Below are 23,731 nucleotides of genomic sequence, written 5' to 3'. Positions count from 1 at the left end.
TCTCAGATCCTCATTCCTAGAAATACAGAGCTTTCACCTGGAATCACTTTTCATTGTTCTTAAATACAATCTTTAGAATTGCATTCTCTGCAGATTAATTTTCCTTTTTTTTTTTGGCTTGAAATAATCTTATTTCATAAAAACGGAAAATTCTTGAAAGATGCTTTGACTCTGTATAGAAATCTAGGTTGGTAGTCGTTGTGGTCTGAACATGGGTTGGAAAAGAATTTCCAGACATAAGGCAGAATGTAAAGAAGACAGAATTTATTAGAGGGAAGGGTCGCTGCCAGAACAGGCCGACTTCCTAATAGTCTGGGAGAGTCGAGCCCAAACATGTGCTATTGATCAGTTTTTATAGCCAGAAAACAAAGGAATGGTCTGAGGTGAAAATTTCGTTTACTGATTGGTCGAGGCACATATACCTTCCTTCTATAGGGTGAGAGTGGGACAGGGCAGATGCCTTTCCTTATTCGGGACAGGTCCTGCTGCCCAGGTGGGCGTCACCCAGGTGGGCTCAGGAATTTCGTAACCATCACAACATGGTGGGGAGGGCGAGTAAGAGTCCAGTAGGGGGTGTAACGCTGACACTTTTTCAGGCAGGGTCGTCCTTTGTCCTTGGAGCACCAGAGTAGTAATTCCTTCAGTGGTTTGAATAGGTCCTTTCACTGTGTCCCGGAACCACAGCTATGTATTGGGAATGAGAAATGACAGATAACTTATTTTGTTTATAATCTCCTGGCCTTAGGTTAGGTTGGGAGCGTAAATACTAAGACTGAGATTGAACCAGTGACTAGATGGGGTTTGGGTTGTCATATAAAAGAGAGGCTGAGAGTATTGACTGGGTAGGAGTAGGAAATGGGTTAACAAATTGTTCTTGAAACTGGTTATATTCTCACCAATCCTTTTTTCTCTTTCTGTTCACCAAGCTTCACTTACATTTAATTTGTACCATGTAAATGAGCTTGGGGTGTCGACTGAAAAAAATGCACCACTTAAAATTGAAGAATTATATTTGGGGCATTACCGAGGACTATAGCCAGGGAAGACAGCCTCTCAGAGAGCTCTGAGGAACTGTTCAGAAGAGGTAATGGAGGAGCCAAGATAGACACAAATTTTTACTGAAAAAAAAAAATATATAGTAGTCAAACATCAAAAGATTACTGCTAATCACAAAAAAAAGACATCTTTTTTTTTAATTTTATTTTTTTATTTATTTGACTGCACCAGGTCTTAGTTGCAGCATGCAGGATCTTTTAGAGGCAGCATGTGGGATCTAGTTCTCTGACCAGGGGTGGAACCCGGGCCCCCTGCATTGGGAGCACAGAGCCTTAGCCACTGGACCACCAGTGAAGTCCCCAGACATCTTAAGTTAATGATTTCAGTGTCTTTCTATGCATGGGAAGATGCAAGTCTGGGCTCACTGAAATTATTCCTTAGCTATGCGGAAACTATGTGCTAGGCCCTGTTACCTACCTTGAGATATATAGTGTTACTTCTCCCTTTTTTTTTTTTTTTTTTGGTATGCGGGCCTCTCACTGTTGTGGCCTCTCCCGTTGCGGAGCACAGGCTCCGGACGCGCAGGCTCAGCGGCCATGGCTCAAGGGCCCAGCCGCTCCGCGGCATGTGGGATCATTCCCGGACCGGGGCACGAACCCGTGTCCCCTGCATCGGCAGGCGGACTCTCAACCACTGCGCCACCAGGGAAGCCCTTATTTCCCCCATTTTATTTACTGAATGTTAATGAGAGTCCCTTTTCCTTAAACTGGAGTCCCCCGGAAGGCTTGTTGACACACAGAAGGCTGGGTCCCACCCCCAGGATGATTTATAAGTGTCTAGGTTTAGGTTATTGCCTGAGAACTTGCATTTTAAACAAATTCCCAGGTGATGCTGACGTTACGGGTTTGAGATGCACTGAATTAGAGCAACATTTAATGTTAGTACACAAAGAACCCGTAAATTAGATATTAGCTTCATTTTTCCATGTGAATTAGGGTCCTTGGGAGCCTGAGAGGTAAAGGGGCCAGCTACGCCCACACAGGTACCAGGGGGTCTCATATTACAGACCTCTTTGGGCGGGCGGGACTTGGCCCCAGAAGCCTGGGGACAGCCCCTTAAGGAGGTGCAGCTCACGGTGCAGCTCGGCCAATGTCAACCAGCAAGGTCCGCTCTCCTGCCCCGCCTGCCTCCCTCCCGCCTCTCCCCCGCCGCCCCCGACCAGCCTGGCCGGATGCAGGACAGAAAACACGGTCTATTAGGCTGTGCCGGTGCGTCACCGGCTGGCGCTGGGCCAATGACAGCCCCGGGGAGTGTCGTTTCTTAGGGCCGAGGAGGTGGGGGCCGGAACTTCCTGCGTTTCAGCGCAGCAAGTCATTTCCCCGGGCCGGTGCTCCCCGAGCCGTGGGCCCGGGGCTGGGCCAGTACCGCTCTTCCCAGCTGGTTTTCCGAAGCGGGAGGGGAAGGACAGGGAGGCCAGGACCCTCCTCCGCGCCTCTGAACTAGTCGTGAGCCCCTGGGACGCGGTGTCCGCCAGGGTCCCGCCGGGCCGCGCGCTCTCCGCGGCCCCAGCGGCGGCATCGGGCTCTGGGTGCCCTTGACCCTGGGGAGACTGAAGTGCCACCTCGCCCCGGGCAAGGCGAGGCGGTGCTAGGCTGAGCTCGCGACACTCGCCTCGGTCGCCCGCCTCTTAGGGCCCCTGCGTCCACGGGCTGCGATGGCGGCGGCGGCGCTGATGGACCCGGCGAAGGTGAGTGGATGGGCTTCAGGCCCTCAGCCGCTCAGCCCCCCACCCTCACGTGCCCGGCGCCGGGGTATCAAAGATGGGCGATGCCCTACGACTTCACTTCTTTTTCATCTTTCTGCTTTTGAGTCCCGGGTCTCCGAGGGTTTGAGAGGGCGAGCAGTCCCTCCCAGCCTAGAGTCCTGAATCCAGGCCACGGATTATAGAGAGCAGTTCCCATTTCTAAACTCTAGTGGGATGAGGTGGGAAAGGGTTTCCTAAGCACGGGAACCAGCACGTGCAAATGCCTGATTGACCTGGGAGTGTTCAGAGAGCAGGTGGGCTGAAGTCAGCCCTGGAATGGCGGGGTGGGGAGCTGGGGCTCTCTACTGAGAGTGTTGGGAGCCACAGAAGGTTCAGAGCACAGGAGGGAGATGATCTGACTTCGGTCTTAGCAGGGCCCTATGGATGCTGAGTGGAAAATTGACTGCGGGCTGAGGGTGAAGGCGGGGAGAGCAAGGAGTGGGCTGTTGCAGTACTGCAGCCCACGTGACTCGGGCAGGTGGCTGGAGGCCGAAGGAGCGACTGGATTCTAGGTGTGTCTTTTAAGCTAGTCTGACCAGATTTTCTGATGTGGAGGCTGACAAAGGAAAGAGGTGACGTGATGGTTTTGGGTTTTAGCAGCTGGGAGGATGGATGAACCATCAACTGAGAAGGGGAAGTTGGCCGTAGGAGGAATTTTCAGTGGAAACAGAAGAAGTTAGGTTTTGGCCATGTTGAACTCTGATGTTCCAGGGACCCCTGCGTGGAGTTGAAGGTTGAGGAGCCAGACACACAGTTATGGTGTTCTGGGGAGACTTAGTTTAGGTTATGAGACACCAAATATACAAAGGGACAATTGAAAGACTATATATAAAATAGAACTCTGGCCCACAACCTGCAGCAATCTGTCCAGGCAACCAACCCTCTTATCTACAATAAACAACCCAGGAAGCCATCCTGCTGAAAGTTAGACTCGCAGGAAGCCAGATTGCCATCTCTAGTGACAATCCAGAAAGTTAAACAATAACTTCTGTAACAATTGGCCCCAAAAGACCAGGGCTTAATAGCTGACAACTCCTCTAATTTTTGTTCCTACTTCCAACATAGGACCAACCAGGGAAAGCCAAATATGCACCCCTAACCAATCACATAGGATGCCCTGCGCCTAGTTAGCCTGCCCACAGCTTCCCCATGCCAACAGGGCATACCTGAAGCCTTCCCTTTTTTTCCACTTATAAAGCTTTCCCGCTCCTCTGCCTGCCTCTGAGTCTGTGCCAGAGCATAAGCGGTTGACTCTCTTTCTATAGCAAACTCAGAGTAATTAGCCTTTGCTGTTCTCATTTGGTTGGTCTTTATTTTCACAGTTAGAAACATCGAGGGACTTCCCTGGAAGTCCAGTGGTTAAGACTCCACGCTTCCATTGCAGGGGGGGCCGGGTTTGATCCCTGGTCGGGGAACTAAGATCCCACAAGCCGTGCGACGTGGCCAGAAAAAAAAAAGAAAGAAAACAAAAAAAGAAACAACCAAGATGTGGCATCTGGTGTGTGGGCAAGGGTGTGTCGGATTTAGGAGGGTGAAACTTCAGGTCATGGTGGCAGGGATGTTAGGGGGAAGGGAGAGGGTGGGGCCTGAGAACTGAGAACGGGGTATCTTGCTGGCTTGTTTGGCATCATAAAGACAGATGAGGGAGAGTTAGTGTTCGTGGTGGTGGTTGGGCAGGGGGCTGTGTGTAGGGAAAGGTGGGTCTGGCAGGTGGCCACATTTTCCTGGGGGCATAGATATGAGAAGGGGGGCTGAGGCTTCATAGTACTGGAGGTCATTTTTCAGTGAGGCCTGGGCTGGTGCTCATTCAGCCATCTTCGTTCTCACCAGGGCTTTGTGGACCCTTGAAGGGGCCCAGGGATTTTCAGTCGGGCTGGGGAATCAACTCAGGGGCAAATGGGGCAAGATGAGAGAGCCGTTAGACCCTGGTGGGTAGGGGGTAGGAGGACCAGAGAGGTTGGCTTTTGAATGAGTGATTGATGAAGGGACAGAAGAAAAGGGCCAAGGGCATCTGATGTAGTCCTGGGTGGCTTGGATTGAAGCCAGGAACAGGGCCGAGTGGGGAGGCCTTCACATCAAGGGTAGATGTTGCCCTTGGCAGTGGGAGCCACAGAAGGTCTGGGAGCAGGATGGGATCATGGCTGTATTTGCCAAGAATTCTCCGGACTGCCAGGGAGGGGGCAGCTTCCTCCTCTACCCTTCCTTTGAGTTCTTGTGGCTGGACTAATAATAAAAGTAATATTAACAGGAGAAAAATTTTAATGCACGTGAAGGTCTCACAGAAATGGGACCTAAAAAGTGGCCACAGCAGGCAGCTTTTATACCTATTAGACAAGGAAACAACACATTTGTGAGGAACTGACTGGACAAAGAAACTTAGGTTTTGGGTGCCCAATTAGTGAAGAAGCTAAGCAAAGTTCGGGTTTCAGGTAGTAAAGAAGTAACAGGTTTTATTTACGTAGGCTTCTTGGCCCAAATTCCCTATCTTTGGCAATAAGGGTGTTCTTTTTTTTTTTTTTTTGCGGTACGCGGGCCTCTCACTATTGTGGCCTCTCCCGTTGCGAAGCACAGGCTCCAGACGCGCAGGCTCAGTGGCCATGGCTCACGGGCCCAGCCGCTCCGCAGCATGTGGGATCTTCCCGGACCAGGGCACGAACCTGCGTCCCCTGCATCGGCAGGCGGACTCTCAACCACTGCGCCACCAGGGAAGCCCTTTTTTTTTTTTTTTTTTAATGTTTATTTATTTGGCTGCGCGCGGGCTCTTAGTTGCTGCATGCAGGATCTAGTTCCCTGACCAAGGATGGAACCCGGGCCCCCTGCATGGGGAGCGCAGAGTCCTAACCACTGGACCGCCAGGGAAGTCCAAATAAGGATGTTTTTTATGTCCAGATGCAGGGAGTGCACTTTTTACGTGAGAAATTTATTTCCTGTTTTCAGGGAGACAGAAAGGAGGGTCAGAGTGTCCCTTGCGTTGGCTGTTTCTTCAGTAACTTTAATTCAAAACAATCAATATGCCATTGAGAAACATTTAGGGGAGGCCTACCTCGGGTCTGACACTTCGCTCCTCTGAATCGTCCTCTGTGGAGAGAGAGAACGGTTAGTGGAGTCCTACAGTTCATTGAACCATTTTCTTAGTCCTGAGAACAGATTAGTTCAGTTAAACAGTTATACCTTATTTTAGGAGGCAGTGATGCAGGGGGAGCTCCCACAGCTAGGCCTATGGTGCAAGCAACCAAGTATTTAATAGGAGACATTTCTAGGGGATCAAAAGAAAAACAAAGGTTAATGATCGGAGCAGATTATAAACCAGTTTGTAGACTAGGATGCAGTCAGTCAAGATTTCTAGATGTCAGGGTTGAAGCATCTTTTGCAGTTTGAAATGTCTCTGATGTCAGGAAAACTTTCTGAGTGGCTCATATAGTAAAAGGCACGAGGATAGTTTAAATATGAGCCGTGGTGGCAATTTCTCTGAAGTTTATCAAGTCGTTTAGCTTCAATTTGCAGGGCTTCAAGAAAAGGGCAATTTTAGTTCTCAATGATTCCAACTCAGTGATTCCAAACTCAGTTTTAGTTCTCAGTGATTCCAACTCAGAAGGGTGAGAAAAAATTGGAAACATTAAAGAGTTGTAGCCAGATATTGGAGGAAACTAGAATAATTCAGGATCCAGTCCAGTTTTCAGGTAAATAACAAAGCCTCAATGAAAACTAATAGCACTAGAATCATATATACAAGTGTACATTATAGTTTCTATTGAAACATAATTTTGTTCTCTAAAATCACTCTCATGTCTACCAAAGATAGCCAAATTAAGACGAATTTGTTTGCAGAGTAAGTCTAGATTCCATAAACTCGGCCTGATTATTTATACAGGTCCAGCAAGAATAGGGCTTAGCCATATAGGCTCTTCTGAATCTGCTTTGCTGGAACTTTTCATAAGGAATTTCCAGATTGAACTCTTAATAGCCTCTCGAGGCCAGGAAGCCACGTCAGACTTATCATCAGACTTGCCTGTAATACCTATAGAATTGGGTGAATTCCTCTCTTGAGATCCCCCAAATATCCTGAGGTTCCTGTGCCTCTCAGAAGTGACCGTCCTTACTCACGTGGTAAGGCGCTGGGAACCCTGTTAGCAAGGTACCAGGATGCTTTTCCAAAGGATTTGATTGGCCCATAAAGTCAATTTTGGGAATTCCCCGGTGGTCCAGTGGTTAGGACTCCTCGCTTTCATTGCCTAGGGCGCGGGTTCAGTCCCTGGTCAGGGAACTAAGATCCCGCAAGCCGCACAGCCAAAAAGAAAAAAATAAAATAATAATTTTAAAGTAAAGGCAGTCTTAGTTCCTTCAAGCTGTCTGGTCATATCTGAGTCTACATGTGTCTCTCTCAAATATGACTTTCCAGTCAAAGCCTTGGCAAGATAACCAGTGTTTCTAATTGTGTCCTATTATGAAGAGAACAGATTCTTATTGAACTTATGCAAGTAACTATATTGCTAAGAAAATAATACAGAGAGTTTCTGAATTCTGGAGAGATCAGGTAGGGGGAAAAAGATAAATGTTTCATTTTTGCTTACAAAGGTATAATTTACCAAATTGCTGTAAATCTTTTTAAAAAAACTTCCTTGTATTTGGAAAACAAAAGGTTAAAAAAATCAGTAATATTTTAAACAAAAAGTCACAAAAATTATAATCATATTCATCAGTTCATTCAATCCCATGTAATTAATTCTTGTTCTGCTCTGAGTCCAGTTCTTCCGTTAGTTCTGTCAACTTTGCCTGATGATTGAGGATGAGAGCAACAGTGATACTTCCATGAAGTTTGTGAGGTATTTTTTAAGGCTCATATGATTTGCCCTGTAAGGTGGATGCCTTGATCACTGGAGATTGTGGAAGGTATACCCAAATGGAAAACACATTTTTAAAAACCGTTTCTTTGCCCTTGTGAGGGCATCAGCTTTGTAGCAAGGGAGGGCTTCAATCCATCCGGAAAACATACATGTAATAATAAAAACATTCTGATAACCCATACGTAGTGGCAGTTGAATGAAGTACAGCTGCAGGTGCTCAGAGAGTCCAGAGAGAAAATGTCTGGGGCTTCTGGGGACAAAAATTGTTTTTCCCCAGGGTTATGGACTTGACAGGTCAGACATTGCTGGTAGACTGCTTTTGCAATGTTATAGAAATCTTCCTGCCAATGTCTATTTAAATGCATCTTAAAGACACTATGGTGGGTGAAGGGATGCAAGAAAAAAAAAAAAAATGAGGTTTGCCAGGGAGCTGGGAAGAACCAAGTAGCCATCTTAGGTTTCCCATAGCCCTGACTGTTCATTTAATTTACAGCTATTGTTTACCCATTTTAATTTCTCTTATTCAGAAGCAGACTGTTGCCATGGTACAAGGACATCAGAATGGCAAAATCTGGCAATAAGGGGTCAGGTTTTTTGCAGAAGCAGAATGGATTTTATCTACATGTGCCACAGTCTTTACAGATTCTGTTGTTGCTGCCTTTGCATGACAGTCAGTGCATTTCCCTGATACCGGGGTTCAATCCCTTTAGTATGAGTCTCCATTCTGATGACAGTAACATTTTATGCCAGGACATATATGACTTCAGAAATTTCACATAATTTCTGGAACACTTGGAATACATACCTATACAGACACAACATAAAGGAGACTTAACATGACTTCTTATGTGACAACAGTTTCCATATAATTTAACATATTAAATACACCTAATTAGTTTAATATCTTTTTATAAGGAGAGAGAATAAATCTTTGAGGGTATTTCAGAGGTTCCCTGAAATATCTCACGTCTCAATATTAGTTCTAAGTCAAAAAGTTTTCATTTAGAATTTGATTTGGGAGAAGTTTGTCAAAAATATCAAAAAATATTTGACTTAAATAGGTCGCTGTGAAGCAATGCTTCGTTATCCATTTAACCAAAGTAATAATTAAAGACTTCTTAGGCAAATATAGAAGGCTATATAGTTCTGAGCAAAATTCAGGTCTTTTAATAGCAATAGGACTGGGTTTACTTACTGAATCAAAGACCTGATAAAGATATAGAACATAAGTAATTACTTTGACAAGACAGAAGATCTTTGTTTTTTTCTAGGCACATTACTTAAAGGTAAAGAAAAACCTTTCATAATCTCTTATTATCAAGAGCAGACCAATAGAAAACAAAAACAAACAACCAAAAAGACTTTGTTCTTTTAACAGAGAGAAAAACAAATTCCAATTTTGTACCAGTTTACTTTGATATTAAAACTTATTTACATAATTAAATTCATTCTAATCTTGTTCAGTCATGACCACACATAAAATTCCTTTCCAAAGAATCCTTTTTAGTTTGTCCCTTGTTTTCTTTCCCATTTAGAACTAACCAGCTTTAGGACAAAATCACTTTCTTTTTCCTTAATAAAAATGTCTCCATACCTTTTCTTATCCCTTATTATATCTGCAGCTTTAACCACATATATTAATTGGAATCCTAATCCTTTGAAATTTTAATTTTTTAGTGAAAACAAAGAAGTAAACAATTGTGAACTTTATTAACATTTTGTGGTGTGACAAACATAAATACGTTTTATAATTTCTAGAAACATGCTATTTCATAGTACAATCTTTCAATAAAGCACAAGATATATTTACTAGAGCCAAACATACTTAGTTTCTCTGTATCAAGAGGCAACAAGTAGGTATAAACTTAGACTTGTTTAGAAACTAATGTTTCAGTACTTTATCGTATTTGGAAATGATTTAGACATCCAGTTAATTCCCATCGTTTAAGTTAACGTAGCAAAACTCTAAGTGTATAAATTACCAAACAGATTTAGGAAACTATTTAAATGGACATATCATAAAACAATTATTGTCTAAAAGTTCACCTAAAAACTCATCACATTTATATCTGTTCAATTTATTTTTAACAATCAGATTACTCATGAAAATTTCATGAGACATTAAAGCAGTTAGTCATTATCTTGTTTGTTTGTTTGCTGACAAACTGCAAATGAGACAACATTAGCCCGTTTGACTAGTACACCCAGGTAGAACAAAGGTTGTTTATCTACATTACATTTAATGCTAACTCTGAAGATATACCTGTACTAATTTAACCAACAAGTAGCTTTTATTTCCTAAAGATTATCTGAGGATATACCTTCAGGTAACTCTGAAGATATATCTGTATTAATTTAACCAACAAGTAGCTTTTATTTACTAAAGATTATGAGAAACGTTTGGGTTATTTTTTATTACATATTTGAGACTTTTTATATTAAAAAAAGTATTTAAGCCAATTAAATAGAGCTCTTTTACAGATTAATTTTGGCAGTGCCATCCAGAGTTAACATACACATATGGACATATAGATAAACGCAACCAGAGATCTCATAGTTCTTATTTTAAAACTTTAGTCATGAATCAGGTACAATAGAAAACTCACTAGTTTATCAGTAACAGTTGGAATGAATTAGATTATTTGCTTAGCTAGCTAGTCTTTTATTATTTGTGTAGAAGACTTTTAAGATCTGTATTTGCCCTTGACAAGCAATTATAGGGAGGCTGTGACTTATTAGAGTTTGAGCAAAAAAGTCCTTTTAACAGTGGGTGTTTGAAAAAGCCTCTCTCTCTTTTTTCTTTTAATTTCAGGTTTTACTGATTGAATTAGTCCAGGCTCAGGCTCAGGCTCTGTGGGCTGTGTTTACATTCAAATACATGACATAACTTGAAGGGACAGAGAAAGAAAATATGTTTTGGAGTATACTTGTCTATTATCATAGGTCTTAGGGTAATTATTATTAAATGTTTTTCTTAAGTACAGGACAAGTTTGCGCCAATATCCTGATCTACTATAATATCTGCAAGCATTTCGAGAGGATTAGGTGAGACCTTGGGACGAGTAAAGTTCGATGGGCTTTGACTTGTTTCTAGAGTTTACTCCTGGTTTTGTAGAGCTTCATAAGACAAGCTTTGTAAGACAAAGACAGTTGTTTCTATAAACTCTTAAATATTGGCCTCCAGCCCATTTATTTTCTGATTATTTGTAGGAGAGCCTGGGAAATTGCTGAGAAGATGGGGTGATTTTTAAGAAGGAGAATTTATGTTGGATTTTTGTTTTAAGTCTAATTTCTGTTTTTTTTATCTTAATAAGGGATTCTCTAAGACTAGTCATTATACCTTTTTTTTTCTTTTTATAGAGAATTTGGTCCTCCCATAAGTACCAGTATGACAGCTGTTTATTATGAGAGCTCTCAATTGTTTTTTCCTTTTAAATATAGCCAATTTAAAGGATCTATCATCTGGCCATTGACAAGTAGGATCTTATATTTTCACATAGTGACTGAAGCCAATAAGTGTTTTATTATGGCTTAACCAAAGATGCAAGAGGCATCTCACAAGAAGAGTATATAGCCCTCACAAGATCCAAAAAGCCCACTCCCAGAATTAGTCTAAGAAGGTAGAACCCCTTTGTTGCTACAGGTGGTGAGAATGGTGTAGGGAAAATGGTGTCTCCAGTGTCCCACAAAAATCTGGGGCGCCTCCAGCCATAAAACCGATAATTTATGGTATCCGGCAGGCACTACTGGAATGGGACTTTCCCAGCACTAACAACTAATGAAGGTTGTGATGACAGAGGTCCGTTATGGACTGGGACGCCTTATGACAAAGTCCCCTGAGAGCTGGTATGGCCGGACAAAGAGCTTGGCCACCAGATGCACCCCAGTAAATGCACCTTCTGGATGGTACAGACCAGAGACAGTATTCTCACTGGACACAAAGCCAAGCTCTGAGGACATAAAACAAGATGGAAGGAAAAAACCTCATCTTTTTTTTTTTTTTTTTTAATAAAGAGCCCAGAGCAGGACTTCCCTGGTAGCACAGTGGTTAAGAATCCGCCTACCAATGTAGGGGACAAGGGTTTGATTCCTGGTCCAGGAAGATCCCACATGCCACGGAGCAACTAAGCCTGTGCGCCACAACTACTGAAGCCTGTGCGCCTAGAGCCCATGCCAAGAGAAGCCACCACACACAGCAACAAAGACCCAACGTAGCAAAAAATAAGAACCCAGAGCAAAGTTTGTCTAAACAGATGCCGGTCTGGTGAGAACTGCTAATTCACCAGTGTGTGAGGCTGGCTTGAACAGCAGGCTCATAGGGCCTATGCCTGTGTTCTGCCCTCTGGTTCTTCCTCGTGACAAACAACACGACAGACAGAGACAGAGAAAAACAGTGACCATCTCTGGGAGGTGAAGGATGAGGATTCCCAAGTCACTAATACAAGGAACTAACCAGCTCCACAAATATTTTCTCCTGCTAATCTAAATTTAGAGACAGAGAAAGGGGAGTCTCACCACTTTCCCTCCCACCAGAACTTGCAGGCAGAGACCCGGGAGGCCGACTGGGTAAGAAATCTTACTACCTTCTGCAGTCTTTGTCAGATGTCCCCGGATCTACAGCATCCTCAGGGCGGGAAGCAGGCTCCAGCCAGCCACCTGCCTGGCTCACCAACTGTCAGGAAGAGGGAAATTGCCCCCTCTACCCCTCTTTTGAGATTTTGTGGCTGGACTAATAATCAGATTGACACAAGACAGATTAATAGGTGAAAAGGAAACAAATTTTAATTCCTGCTCATGGAGGTCTCATAGAAATGGGACCTAAGAAGTGGCCAAAGCAGGCAGCTTTTATACTTTTTGGACAAAAAAAACAATAAATTTGTGAGGAATTGACTAGACAAAGAAACTTAGGTTTTGGGTACCCAATTAGTGAAAAATCTAAACAGAGTTTGGGCTTCAGGTAGTAAACTAAAGAAGTAACAAAGTTTGTTTATATAGGCTTCTTGTCCCCAAAATCCCTATCTTTGGTGATAAGGGTGTCTTTCTACCTCCAGATTGAGGTAGAAAGACACCCTTTTACATGAGACATTCATTTACTTTTACATGAGAGATTCATTTCTTGCTTTCAGGGAGACAGAAAGGAGTGTCCCCCTTGTGCTGGCCGTTTCTTAAGTAAATTTAATTCAAAATAATCTATATGACATTGAGGCACATTTTGGGGTGGCCCACCCTGAGCCCCAGCAATACCATGTAAAGAGTGACAGCGCATGGAGATGGCTATGATGTGGGCTGGGATGGGGAGGGGGTACAGCAACAATGTGGATGCAGTGGTGAGGTCCAGGGTTTGAGGAAATGTACAGTCCAAAGAGTGATATGCATGTGGGGAGGGCATGTGAGCTGTTGCCCCCAGGGCCCTGGTACTGGGGATTATGGGCCCATGTTTGTTTGTATCTGTAAGGCATGACATCGGCGACACTAGGGGCCCTGCACTTCAGGCCCAGAGCATTGCTGGCATTGCTGTGGGCTGAAAAAGCAGTCATAGAAGGCATGGAACCAGGGCCTGGGATCTCCTCTGAGTTGGGAAGCTGGGGAGGAGGGTGAACAGGGGATAGACAGGGAGTCCTGAGGAGAGAAGCTGATCATGGAATGAACTGTCCCCATCATGGCAGGACTGTGTGACCTTTGAGGACGTGACCATTTACTTCTCCCAGGAGGAGTGGGGACTCCTTGATGAGGCTCAGAGACTCCTGTACTGCGATGTGATGCTGGAGAACTTTGCACTGATAGCCTCACTGGGTAAGGCTTTCACACCCACCCAGGTGTCCTCAGCTCATCTCTGCCCATCCTCCTTTCCCAAGAAGAGGCTCTTTCCGTCCCACAGCCGGACCGTGGGCACTGCTTCCTTCCCCCCCACCTTTTTTTAAAAAATAAATTTATTTATTTTATTTATTTATTTTTGGCTGCGTTGGGTCTTCATTGCTGTGTGCGGGCTTTCTCTAGTTGCAGTGAGTGGAGGTTACTCTTCATTGAGGTATGCAGGCATCTCCTTGCAGTAGCTTCTCTTGTTGAGGAGCACGGGCTCTAGGCACGCAGGCTTCCATAGTTGTGGCACGTGGGCTCAGTCGTTGTGGCTCACAGGCTCTAGAGCGCAGGCTCAGTTGTTGTGGCGCACTGGCTTAGTTGCTCCGTGGCATGTGGGATCTTCCCGGACCAGGGCTCAAACCCATGTCCCCTGCATCGGCAGGCGGATTCTTAACCACTGCACCACCAGGGAAGTCCCCCTTCCCCCCTTTCTGGTATATGTGCCGTGGGTTCCAGAGCTCAGCTGTGTGCAGGGTCCCAAGCTCTCCCCAAGCAGCCCCAATACCTGCTGCCCTGAAGCCTTGTGGGGAAGGGTCCCAGAAGGAAGACCAGTGGATCCCATCTGACTCAGCCACTGCCCGCCTGGGTGATCGTCCAGATCTATGACAGTTCTGTTCTGCTCTTTTCCTTTAAAACTAATATTTCCTAAGGCCTGACTGCCAGGAATTCTAGGCACTGGTGGTTACTATTTGCTATGACTACTGAGATGTTCCTGCTAGACCTCCCTTGTGTGTTCCTTTTGTAATATTTTGTTTTCTTTCCTGTGGTCTGTTGTGGGGTAGTTCACCAGGGCAAGTGCTGGCCCCTTACCTGTCCTGTCTTTCCCTTAGGACTTACATCTTTCAGGTCTCATGTAGTTGCCCAGCTGGAAATGGGGGCAGAGCCCTGGGTGCCTGACCGAGTGGACATGACGTCAGCCATGGCAAGAGGGGCATATAGAGGGCCTGGCTCAGGTAAGTGAGAGATGGGGGACCATGTGACATCACTACTGTCTTCAGATCATACCTGCCACTTTTCTCGTGTTCATCGTTGTTTTGGTGCCAAAGCCTTATTTCTCTTCTACCTTTCCTTTCCTGTTCTTGACACATTGCCTACTTGTCATTTCTGCTTTGACTTGGGGCCCCTGGCTGTGTCCCTCACTGTTTCCACAGCTCCCTCTGCAACACTCTCCAATGTGGACCTGCACTTAATATGTCATGCGATGTACACATTTCCTATTATAGTCCTTGAACACCAGCTAGCCAGTTGCAACCAGATTTTCCCGGGCCTGAACACATCCTTCTGCACAGTCCTCATGGGTTACCAGCAGCCAGGGCTCCCCTGAAAAGCCTTTGTAGAGAAGTGAGGAGGAGACTTGCCTTTCCACCTGATACTGTGCACATCTTTGTGTCCTTGCTCCTGGTAAGGCCTCCCCTATTTCGTGACCTTACCAGGCACAGCACATTAGAGAAGACCATTCCTCATCCTGACCTCAGGCCTTTCATCTTGCCAATAATCCCATGGACTCATTCCTGGATCAGACTTGCATTTGTGATTGGGTTGTCACCAGCATTTTTCTCCTTTCAGATTTTTGCCATGGGACAGAGGGTGAGGGGTCACCTGCTGAGCTTAGTGTTTCTGTAGAAGTGTCACAGGACATGAATCCCAAGGTGGTTCCATCCACCCAGAAAGGCTACCCCTGTGACCTGCGTGGCCTACACCTGAAAGACATTGTGCACCCAGCTGAACACCAGGCAACACATCCCTGGCAGAAACCACATGTGTGTGAGGCATACAGGAGAGAGTTTAAGTTCAATGCCAACCTTCACCAACCACAGATGCAGCAGAATGTGGACAAGCCTATCTCAAGGAACGAAGGCAGCGCCTCGCTTGTGAAGAGCTGCAGAGATGACACATCAAAGAAACCTTTCACACTGAGGGAGGGTGGGAAGGCCTTTGTGTCCAGATGTGGTCAGCACCAGGTCACTCCCCGTGTAGTGGAGCCACACCACAGCTCCGAAGGCGTGGTGGATTTTCCCACTATGCAATGCCGTAAGAAGCGCAGTGAATTTCAGAACGCTCTCAGTGACAAATCCTCACTTGTTCAGCAGAGGACCCACACTGGAGAAAGGCCTTATGAGTGCAGCAAATGTGGGATATTCTTCAGCTACGCCACTGGCCTCTTTCAACACCAGAGAGATCACAATCGAGGAAAGCCTTATGAGTGTGGTGAATGTGGGACATTCTTTAGCCAGCAGTCCAGTCTCATCAAACATCAGAGAGTTCACACTGGTGAAAGCCCTCATGTGTGCAGCGAATGCGGGAAATTCTTTAGCCGAAGCTCCAATCTTATTCAACATAAGAGGGTACACACTGGAGAAAAGCCTTATGAGTGCAGTGAATGTGGGAAATTCTTTAGCCAACGTTCCAACCTCATTCATCATAAGAGGGTTCATACAGGTAAAAGTGCTCATGAGTGCAGCGAGTGTGGGAAATCCTTCAACTGCAACTCCAGCCTAATTAAACATTGGAGAGTTCACACTGGAGAAAAACCTTATAAGTGCAATGAATGTGGAAAATTCTTTAGCCACTTTGATGGACTTGTTCAACATCAGATAGTTCACACTGGTGAACGACCCTATGGGTGCAGCGTTTGTGGGAAAGCCTTCAGCCGAAGCTCCGACCTCATGAAACATCAGCGAGTTCACACTGGTGAACGGCCTTATGAGTGCAGTGAATGTGGGAAACTGTTTAGCCAAAGCTCCAGCCTCAATAGCCATCGGAGACTTCACACTGGTGAACGGCCTTATCAGTGCCCTGAATGCGGGAAATTCTTTAGCCAACGCTCCAGCTTCAATAACCATCGGAGACTTCACACTGGTGAGCGGCCTTATGAGTGCCTTGAATGTGGGAAAACCTTCAGACAAAGTTCTAATCTGAGGCAGCACCAGAAAGTTCACAAACCAGATAAGCCATATAAGTGCAATGAATGTGAAAAGGCTTTCAGCCAAAGGTCTACCCTCATCCGGCATCAGAAAATTCACACCAGAGAAAGGAGTTCAGAGAATGTGCACCCTCCTTCTTCTGCACGACAGCACCCACTAGAGATTAACTCTGAGAGTGGTCTTTATGAGGGAGCTGTCAGCCAGAAGTTGAACCTTGTTCATCCAAATATCTATGCTGGAGAGATTCCCAATGGATGCTAGATATATTGGAAGCTTTCTGGAGCAGGGTTGCATTTTCTGACCACAAACTTTGTCAGAGTTTTTCTCACTGCTAATGTCTGTGGTAGAAGTCATCTCAGTTCTACCCACTGGCAGGTCTCCAGAGTGTGCATCAGCCACTTTCCTGTGCTCACAAAAGACAGGCCTCTGTTTCCTCTCTCCAGGAGGGAATCATGAGTAGCCTGAGGCCATGGGAAGATGTCATTCCCTCCCCCTGTGACTGGTTTAGCTGTGGACATCACCCATCTTTGGCCATGAAGACCTGAGCTGGGTCCTACTGGCAGCTTGCAGAGGTTTCCCTTTTTCAAGGACATTTGTTTATCTTGTATGATGCTCATGATGGATTCATCCAGCTTCCACCTTACCTATCTTAACAACTATTTACTTTACATTGCTCTGGTTTGGGTGATAAGAGCCTTATTGATAAAGCCACCTTTAATCTGCTGTGTTCTGATAACTGTGGAGTGGGTTGAGAACAGAATTAAGGTCTACCAAACCAAAGGGGTCTCCAAATTTATTGCCTCAGGGAAGAGCAGGATGGCAGAGCGCAGTTTTCAGTCCAGATTTGGCCTCGTTTGTGTTGCTACCCAAGGCATCCTAGGGAAGCTTGTAGGGCTTTGTGGGCCTAATGTTGTGGTCTGAATGGCATGAATTTTTGTGAATCAGAGATTACTCTGAGGAAGGGGAGGTTGTGCAATCTCCAGTGCATCTGGAAGCAGCCTGAGTTGGGGCCTTTGTTTACTGGGGATGCCTCCTATTCCTTAGCACTGTTGAGTAGACACTGTTTACCTGGCCCCTGCCAAGGAGTTATATGCCCTTGATGTCTAATGTTCCAGTATATGTCACCTACTGTAAGACTTACTGGGTCCAGTTGGCAAACAAGAGGGAATGTACCTGTTCTAAAAGTGCATCCACAAATGTTCCTTTAAATGTGACTGTGCAGGATTCAGGATTTGCAGAAGTTCTCAGGACCTCCAGACCTCTGTCCTTATGACTAAGGTCACCGGCAAAGCAAATTATCTAAAGGTTTTGTGGAATACTGCAGGCTCTCTGCATTATTCATGTCAAAGCCATTGCTGGGTTGGCAGGAAAATGGGGACTGAGAGAAGGTAGATCCTGTACACCAGGGATGAGGCATTTGTGACGTAGCCAGCCATCTCTGCTGCCAACACATGAGGAGAGAGGTAGTAGAATCAATATGGGGTTGCCAAATCTTCTAGTTTTCCAAAATGAGTAGGAGATCAGATTTTTATGTGCAACAATTCTTTTAATGCTTTGTTGAGATATAATTTTCATGGAATAAATGGCTGTATGTATTTAATGTGTACACTTTGATAAGTTTTAAAGTATGTATACACTCAGGGAACCAACACAACAATTATGATAATGAACTTATCACCCACAAAGCTACCTCATGCCCCTTTACTATCCCTCCTTGCCTTCCCCAGGGAACCATTACCTACATCCCAAGGAAACCATTGATTTACCTTTTTTTCCACTATAGATTTGTTTGCCTTTCCTAAAATTTTATACGATTGGAATCATAAAGTATTTGTACTCTATTTTTGGTCTGTTTTCTTTCATATAGCATAATCATCTTGAGAATCATCCATTCTGTGTGTATGAGTAGTTCATTCCTTTTACTGCTGAGTAGTGCTCTGTTGAATGAATACCACAGTTTTTATGCTTTTTTTTAAATTAAAAAATATCTCATAAAATACACAACATAAAATTTACTGTCTTAACCATTGTTAGGTGCACGGTTCAGCAGTATTAAGTACAGTCATATTGTGCAACTATCACCATTATTCATCTCCAGAGTTCTTTACATTTTGCAAAACTGAAACTATACCCATTAAACAATAACTCCCTATTTCCCCCTTCCCCAAGCCCCTGAAAACCAATATTCTACTCTCCGTAATGGAATTTGACTACTCTAGTTATCTCATATAAATGGAGCTATATATTGTCTTTTTGTGACTGGCTTATTTCACTTAGCATAATGTCCTTAAGTTTCATCCATGTTATAACATGTGTCAGAATTACATTACTTTTTAAGCTGAATAATATGCCATTGTATGTATATGTCATATTTTGCTTATTCATTCATCCCTCAGTGGATACTTGATTTATTTCCACCTTTTGGTTATTGTAACTAATGCTGCTGTGAACTTGGGTGTACGAATCTCTCTTTGAAACCCTGCTTTCTATTCTTTTGGGTATATACCTGAAAGTGGAATTACTGGATCATATAGTAATTATATTTTTAATTTTTTGAGGAAAAAAATTGTGTTGTGTTTCCCACAGTGGCTATACCATTTTACATTTTCAGCAAGTGTTCTACTTTTTCCACATCGTCACTAACACTTGTTTTTTCTGTTTTTTGTTTGTTTGTTTTGGATAGTATCTATCTTGATGAGTATGAAGTGGTATCTTGTTTTGATTTGTATTTCTGTAATGATTCATGATGATAACTATTGTTTCATGTGCTTACTAGTCATTTGTATATCTTCTTTAGGAAAATATCTATTCAGGTCCTTTCTCCATTTTTGAATTGGATTGTTTGTGTTTTGATGTTGCTGAGTTTTAGAAATTCTATATACTGGATATTTATTAGGTTTGTGATTTGCAGATAATTTCTCCCATTCTGTGGGTTGCCTTTTTACTATGTTGATAGTGTGTCCTTTGATACACAAAAGTTTGAAATTTTCATGAGGTCCAAGTTGTCTTTTTTCTTTTGTTGCCTGTGCCTTTGGTATCATATCCAGAAAATCATTGCCAAATCCAATGTTATGGAATTTTCCAATGTTTTCTTCTAAGAGTTTTATAGTTTTGGGTCTTACATTCAGGTCTTTGATCTATTTTGAGTTAATTTTTGTGAAAGGTGTTAGGTAAGGGTCCAGCTTCATTCTTTTGCAGGTGGATATTCAGTTTTCCCATGGATTGATTTTGTCAAAAATTATTTGACTGTATATGGGAGGGTTTATTTCTGGACTCTATTCTATTCCATTTATCTATACTTTTTTATGTCAATACCTCACTATTTACATTAATGTGGCTTTGTAGTGAGTTTTGAAATTGGAAAATGTGAGTCCTGCAATATTGATCTTCTTTATCAAGATTGTTTTAGCTATTCAGGGTCCCTTGAGAATCCATATGAATTTTAGCATAGATTTCTGTTTCTGCAAAAAAAAAAAATTACTTGGATTTTGGTAGGGATTGCCTGAAATCTTTAGATTGCTTTGGGTAGAATTGACATCTTAACAACATTCAGTCATCTAATCCATGAATGTGGGATATGTTTCCATTTATTTGTCTTCTTTAATTTTTTTTCAGTAATGTTTTATGGTTTTAAAATAAAGTTTTTACCTCCTTGGTTAAGTTACTTCTTAAGTGTTTTACTTGGTTTCATAATTTTCTACTCAGATTGTTCGTATATAGAAATGCAACTGATTTTTCTGTGTTGGTTTTGTATGCTACTTCATTGAATTAATTTATTCTAATAATAATTTTGTGGCGTCTTGAGGGTTTTTTAGATTTAAGATTATTTCATCTGTGAACAAAGATAATTTTACTTATTCTTCTCCAATTTGGATGCCTTTTATTTCTTTTTCTTGCCTAATTGCTCTGGCTAGAACTTCCAGTACTATGTGAAATAGAAATGGTGAGAGTGGGCATTCTTTCCTTACTCCTGATTGAAAAGCTGTTAGTTCTTCACCATTGAATATGATATTAGCTGTGGGATTTTTATACATGGCTTTTATTATGTTGAGGTAGTTTCCTTCTATTCCTAATTTGTTGAGTGTTTTTATTGTGAAAGAGTGTTGAATTTTGTCAAATGCTTTTTCTGCAGCAATTGAGATGATCAAGTTGTTTTCTCCCTTTATCCTGTTAATGTGGTGTTAGATGATTTTCATATGTTGAATGATCCTTGCATTCCAGGAATAAATCCCACTTGAACACGGTGTTCAGTCCTTTTAGTATGCTGCTGAATTCTGTCTGCTAGTATTTTGCTAAGGATATTTGCATCAGTATTCATAAGGGATATAGGTCTATACTTTTCTTGTATCTTTTTCTGGCATTGATATCAAGGGAAATGAATTAATGTGTTATCCTTTAAGTTTTTGGAAAATTTTTGACAAGGATTAATGTTAATTCTTCCTTAAATGTTTGGTAAAATTCACCAATAAAGCTTTCAGGTCCATAGCTTTGTGGTTGGGAGGTTTTTGATCACTCATTCAAATGAATGAATTCATTGAATCCTCTCATTCATTTTGCTTAGTAGTTACAGTTTTATTCACATATTCTCTTTCTTCATGGCTCTGTCCTGAAAGATTTTGTGTTTCCAGGAATTTGTCTATTTCATCTAAGTTATCCACTTTTTTTCATACACTTGTTCATAGTACTTTTGTAACCCTTTTTATTTCTGTAGAATCAGTTGTAATGTTTGCACTTCTATTTTTGTTTTTAGTAATTTATGCCTTCTTTAGTCATTCTAGCTAAAGGTTTGTCAATTTTGTTAATCTTTTTTGAAGAACCATCTTCTGGACTTGTTGACTTTTCTCTGTTGTTTTTCTAGGTGTGCTGTGCGTTTTGTTTTCTTTCATCTCTGATTATTTTCTAACATTCTCTGTGATTTCTTCTTTGTTCCATTGATTGTTTAAGGGTATGTTGTTTAATTTCCACAAATTTGTGAAATTTTCAGTTTGCCTTTTATTATCAATTTCTATCTTCATCTGGTTGAGGTTGGAGAAGATACTTTGTGTAATATCTATCTTTTAAAATCAATTAAGCCTTAATTTGTGGCATAACATGGTCTATTATGGAGATGTCCCATGCACACTTGAGAAGAATGTGTTTTCTGCTGTTGTCAAGTACAGTATTACATACATTTCTATTAGATCTAATTGATTTATTGTGTTGTCAAGTCTTCTGTTTCCTTATTGATTTTTTTTGTCTGGTTGTTCAATACATTATTGAGAGTAGAGTATTAAAGTCTCCAACTATTACTGTAGAACTGTCTATTTACTCTTAACTGTCAGTTTTTGCTTCATATAATTTCTTGGTCTGTTATTAGGTGCATAAACGTTTATAATTATTATATCTTCTTGCTGTGTAGAACCTTTCATTGCTATATGAAATATTTTTTGGCTCTTGTAACTTTTCTTTTTTAAATAAAGTCTATCTTGTCTGCTATTAGTATAGCCAACCTCACTTTCTTTAGTTATTTGCATGGAATATGTTTTTCCATCCTTTCACTCTCAACCTACTTGTGTCTTTGGATCTAAAGTTAGTCTCTGTAGTCAGCATATAGTTGGGTCATTTTTATTTTTATTTTTTAAAATTAATTTATTTTTGGCTGTGTTGGGTCTTTGTTGCTGTGCACAGGGTTCCTCTAGTTGCGGTGAGTGGGGGCTACTCTTCGTTGTATTGCAGGGGCTTCTCATTGCAGTGGCTTCTCTTGTCACCAAGCATGGGCTCTAGGCACGTGCACTTCAGTAGTTGTGGGTCACAGGCTCAGTAGTTGTGGCTCACGGGCTCTAGAGCTAAGGCTCTGTAGTTGTGGTGTACGGGCTTAGTTGCTCCGCCTCATGTGGGATCTTCCCGGACCAGGGCTTGAACCCATGTCCCCTGCATTGGCAGGCAGATTCTTAACCACTGCACCACCAGTAAAGCCCAAGTTGGGTCATTTTTTTAAAATCCATTCTGTCAATCTCTGTCTTTGATTGGAGAATTTAATCCATTTACATTTAAAGTAATTACTGATAAGAAAGGATTTACTTCTGTCATTTGCTATTTGTTTTCTATATGCCTTATAGCTTTTTTGTCCCCTATTTCGTGTATTACTGTCTTCTTCTGTTTTTGATTTTTTAACGTGAATATTTTAATTCCCTTCCCATTTCCTTTTGTGTATATTCTATAGCTATCTTCTTTGTAGTTATCATGTGGTTACCATCCTAAAATTATAACACTATAATTTGAATTTATACCAGCCTAACTTCAATAACATACAAAAACTCTGCTCCTATACAGTTCCATCTCCAACCCTTTCAGTTATTGATGTCACAAAATTACATCTTTATATACTGTATATCCAAAAACAAAGAATTGTTTTTTAATGCATTAATTTCTCAAATAATGTAGAAATGAAAAAATGGAGTTATAAAGTTACAATAATAGTAGTTTAAAAAAATGCCCAACATATGTACCTTTACAAGAGATCTTTATCCCTTCATACAGCTTTGAGTTAGTCTAATGTCCTTTTATTTCAACGTGAAGGACTCCTTTCAGCATTTCTTGCTGGGCAGGTCTGGTGGTAACAAACTCCCTTAGATTTTGTTTATCTGGGAATTTCTTAATTCTTCCCTCCCATTTGAAAGACAATTTTGCCAGATATAGGATTCTTGTTTAACAGATTTTTTCCTTCAGCACTTTGAACATAACATACCCATTGCCTTCTGGCTTCCAAGGCTTCTGGTGAAAAGTCTGTCGGTAATTTTATTGAGTATCTTTTGAATGTGCCAAGTCACTTCTCCCTCATTTCTTTAAAGATTTTTTGTCTCTGTGTTTTGACAGTTTGATTGTGATGTGCTTTGATTTGGGTCTCTGAGTTCATTCTTGGAGTTCATTGAGCCTCTGGGATGTTTATATTCATATCTTTCATCAAATTTGGGAAGTCTTCAGTCATCAATTCTTCAAGCTATCTCTCTTCCCCTTTCTTCTTCTTCTGGCACTCTTTGGTGATATTTCCAGTTTTCATTTCCATTTCCATGTCTTTAGTTCTTTGATTATCTGCAAGACAGTTGTTTTAAAGTCTTTGTCTAGTAGATCTGCCATCAGGTCTTTTTAAGAGACAGTTTCTGGTGATTTCTTTTTTTTCCCCCTTGAATGGGCTGTGCTTTCCTGTTTCTTTGTATGGCTTGTAATTTTTTGTTGAACACTAGACATTTGAATCTAATTGGTAACTTTGGAAATCAGATTTTTTACCTTCCCCAAGGTTTGCCTTTTAAAAAATTTTTTTATAT

The 23,731-nt window shown here is 42.2% G+C and overlaps 1 protein-coding gene across 3 annotated transcripts; it reads left to right on the top strand.

Moving 5' to 3' along the window:
• The first annotated feature begins 2,372 nt into the window (after positions 1-2,372).
• Positions 2,373-18,022, top strand: ZNF792 (zinc finger protein 792). 3 transcript variants are annotated; one of them, XM_024733856.1, is made up of 4 exons: positions 2,373-2,743; positions 13,311-13,437; positions 14,334-14,456; positions 15,070-18,022. In XM_024733856.1, exons 1-4 carry the CDS (start codon positions 2,711-2,713, stop codon positions 16,686-16,688), a joined length of 1,902 nt encoding a protein of 633 aa, XP_024589624.1. In that variant the 5' UTR covers positions 2,373-2,710; the 3' UTR covers positions 16,689-18,022. The 3 variants fall into 3 exon arrangements, with proteins under 3 accessions (XP_024589624.1, XP_024589626.1, XP_024589625.1); XM_024733857.1 differs by lacking the exon at positions 2,373-2,743 and adding an exon at positions 10,069-10,689; XM_024733858.1 differs by lacking the exon at positions 13,311-13,437.
• Positions 18,023-23,731: the final 5,709 nt, after the last annotated feature.

The sequence above is a fragment of the Neophocaena asiaeorientalis genome, unplaced genomic scaffold (genome assembly GCF_003031525.2).
Source record: "Neophocaena asiaeorientalis asiaeorientalis breed wild unplaced genomic scaffold, Neophocaena_asiaeorientalis_V1.1 scaffold280, whole genome shotgun sequence".
NCBI lineage: Eukaryota > Metazoa > Chordata > Mammalia > Artiodactyla > Phocoenidae > Neophocaena > Neophocaena asiaeorientalis.
The sequence above is the reverse complement of the archived record's forward strand: the minus strand, read 5'-3'. Positions and strand labels throughout refer to the sequence as shown.

Bases quoted from the DNA above. Each gene is read 5' to 3' on its own strand.
- ZNF792 (XM_024733856.1), top strand. From the start codon at position 2,711: ATGGCGGCGGCGGCGCTGATGGACCCGGCGAAG. The intron at 2,744-13,310 runs GTGAGTGGATGG...CCATCATGGCAG, and splicing joins CGCTGATGGACCCGGCGAAG to GACTGTGTGACCTTTGAGGA. The intron at 13,438-14,333 runs GTAAGGCTTTCA...TCTTTCCCTTAG, and splicing joins TGCACTGATAGCCTCACTGG to GACTTACATCTTTCAGGTCT.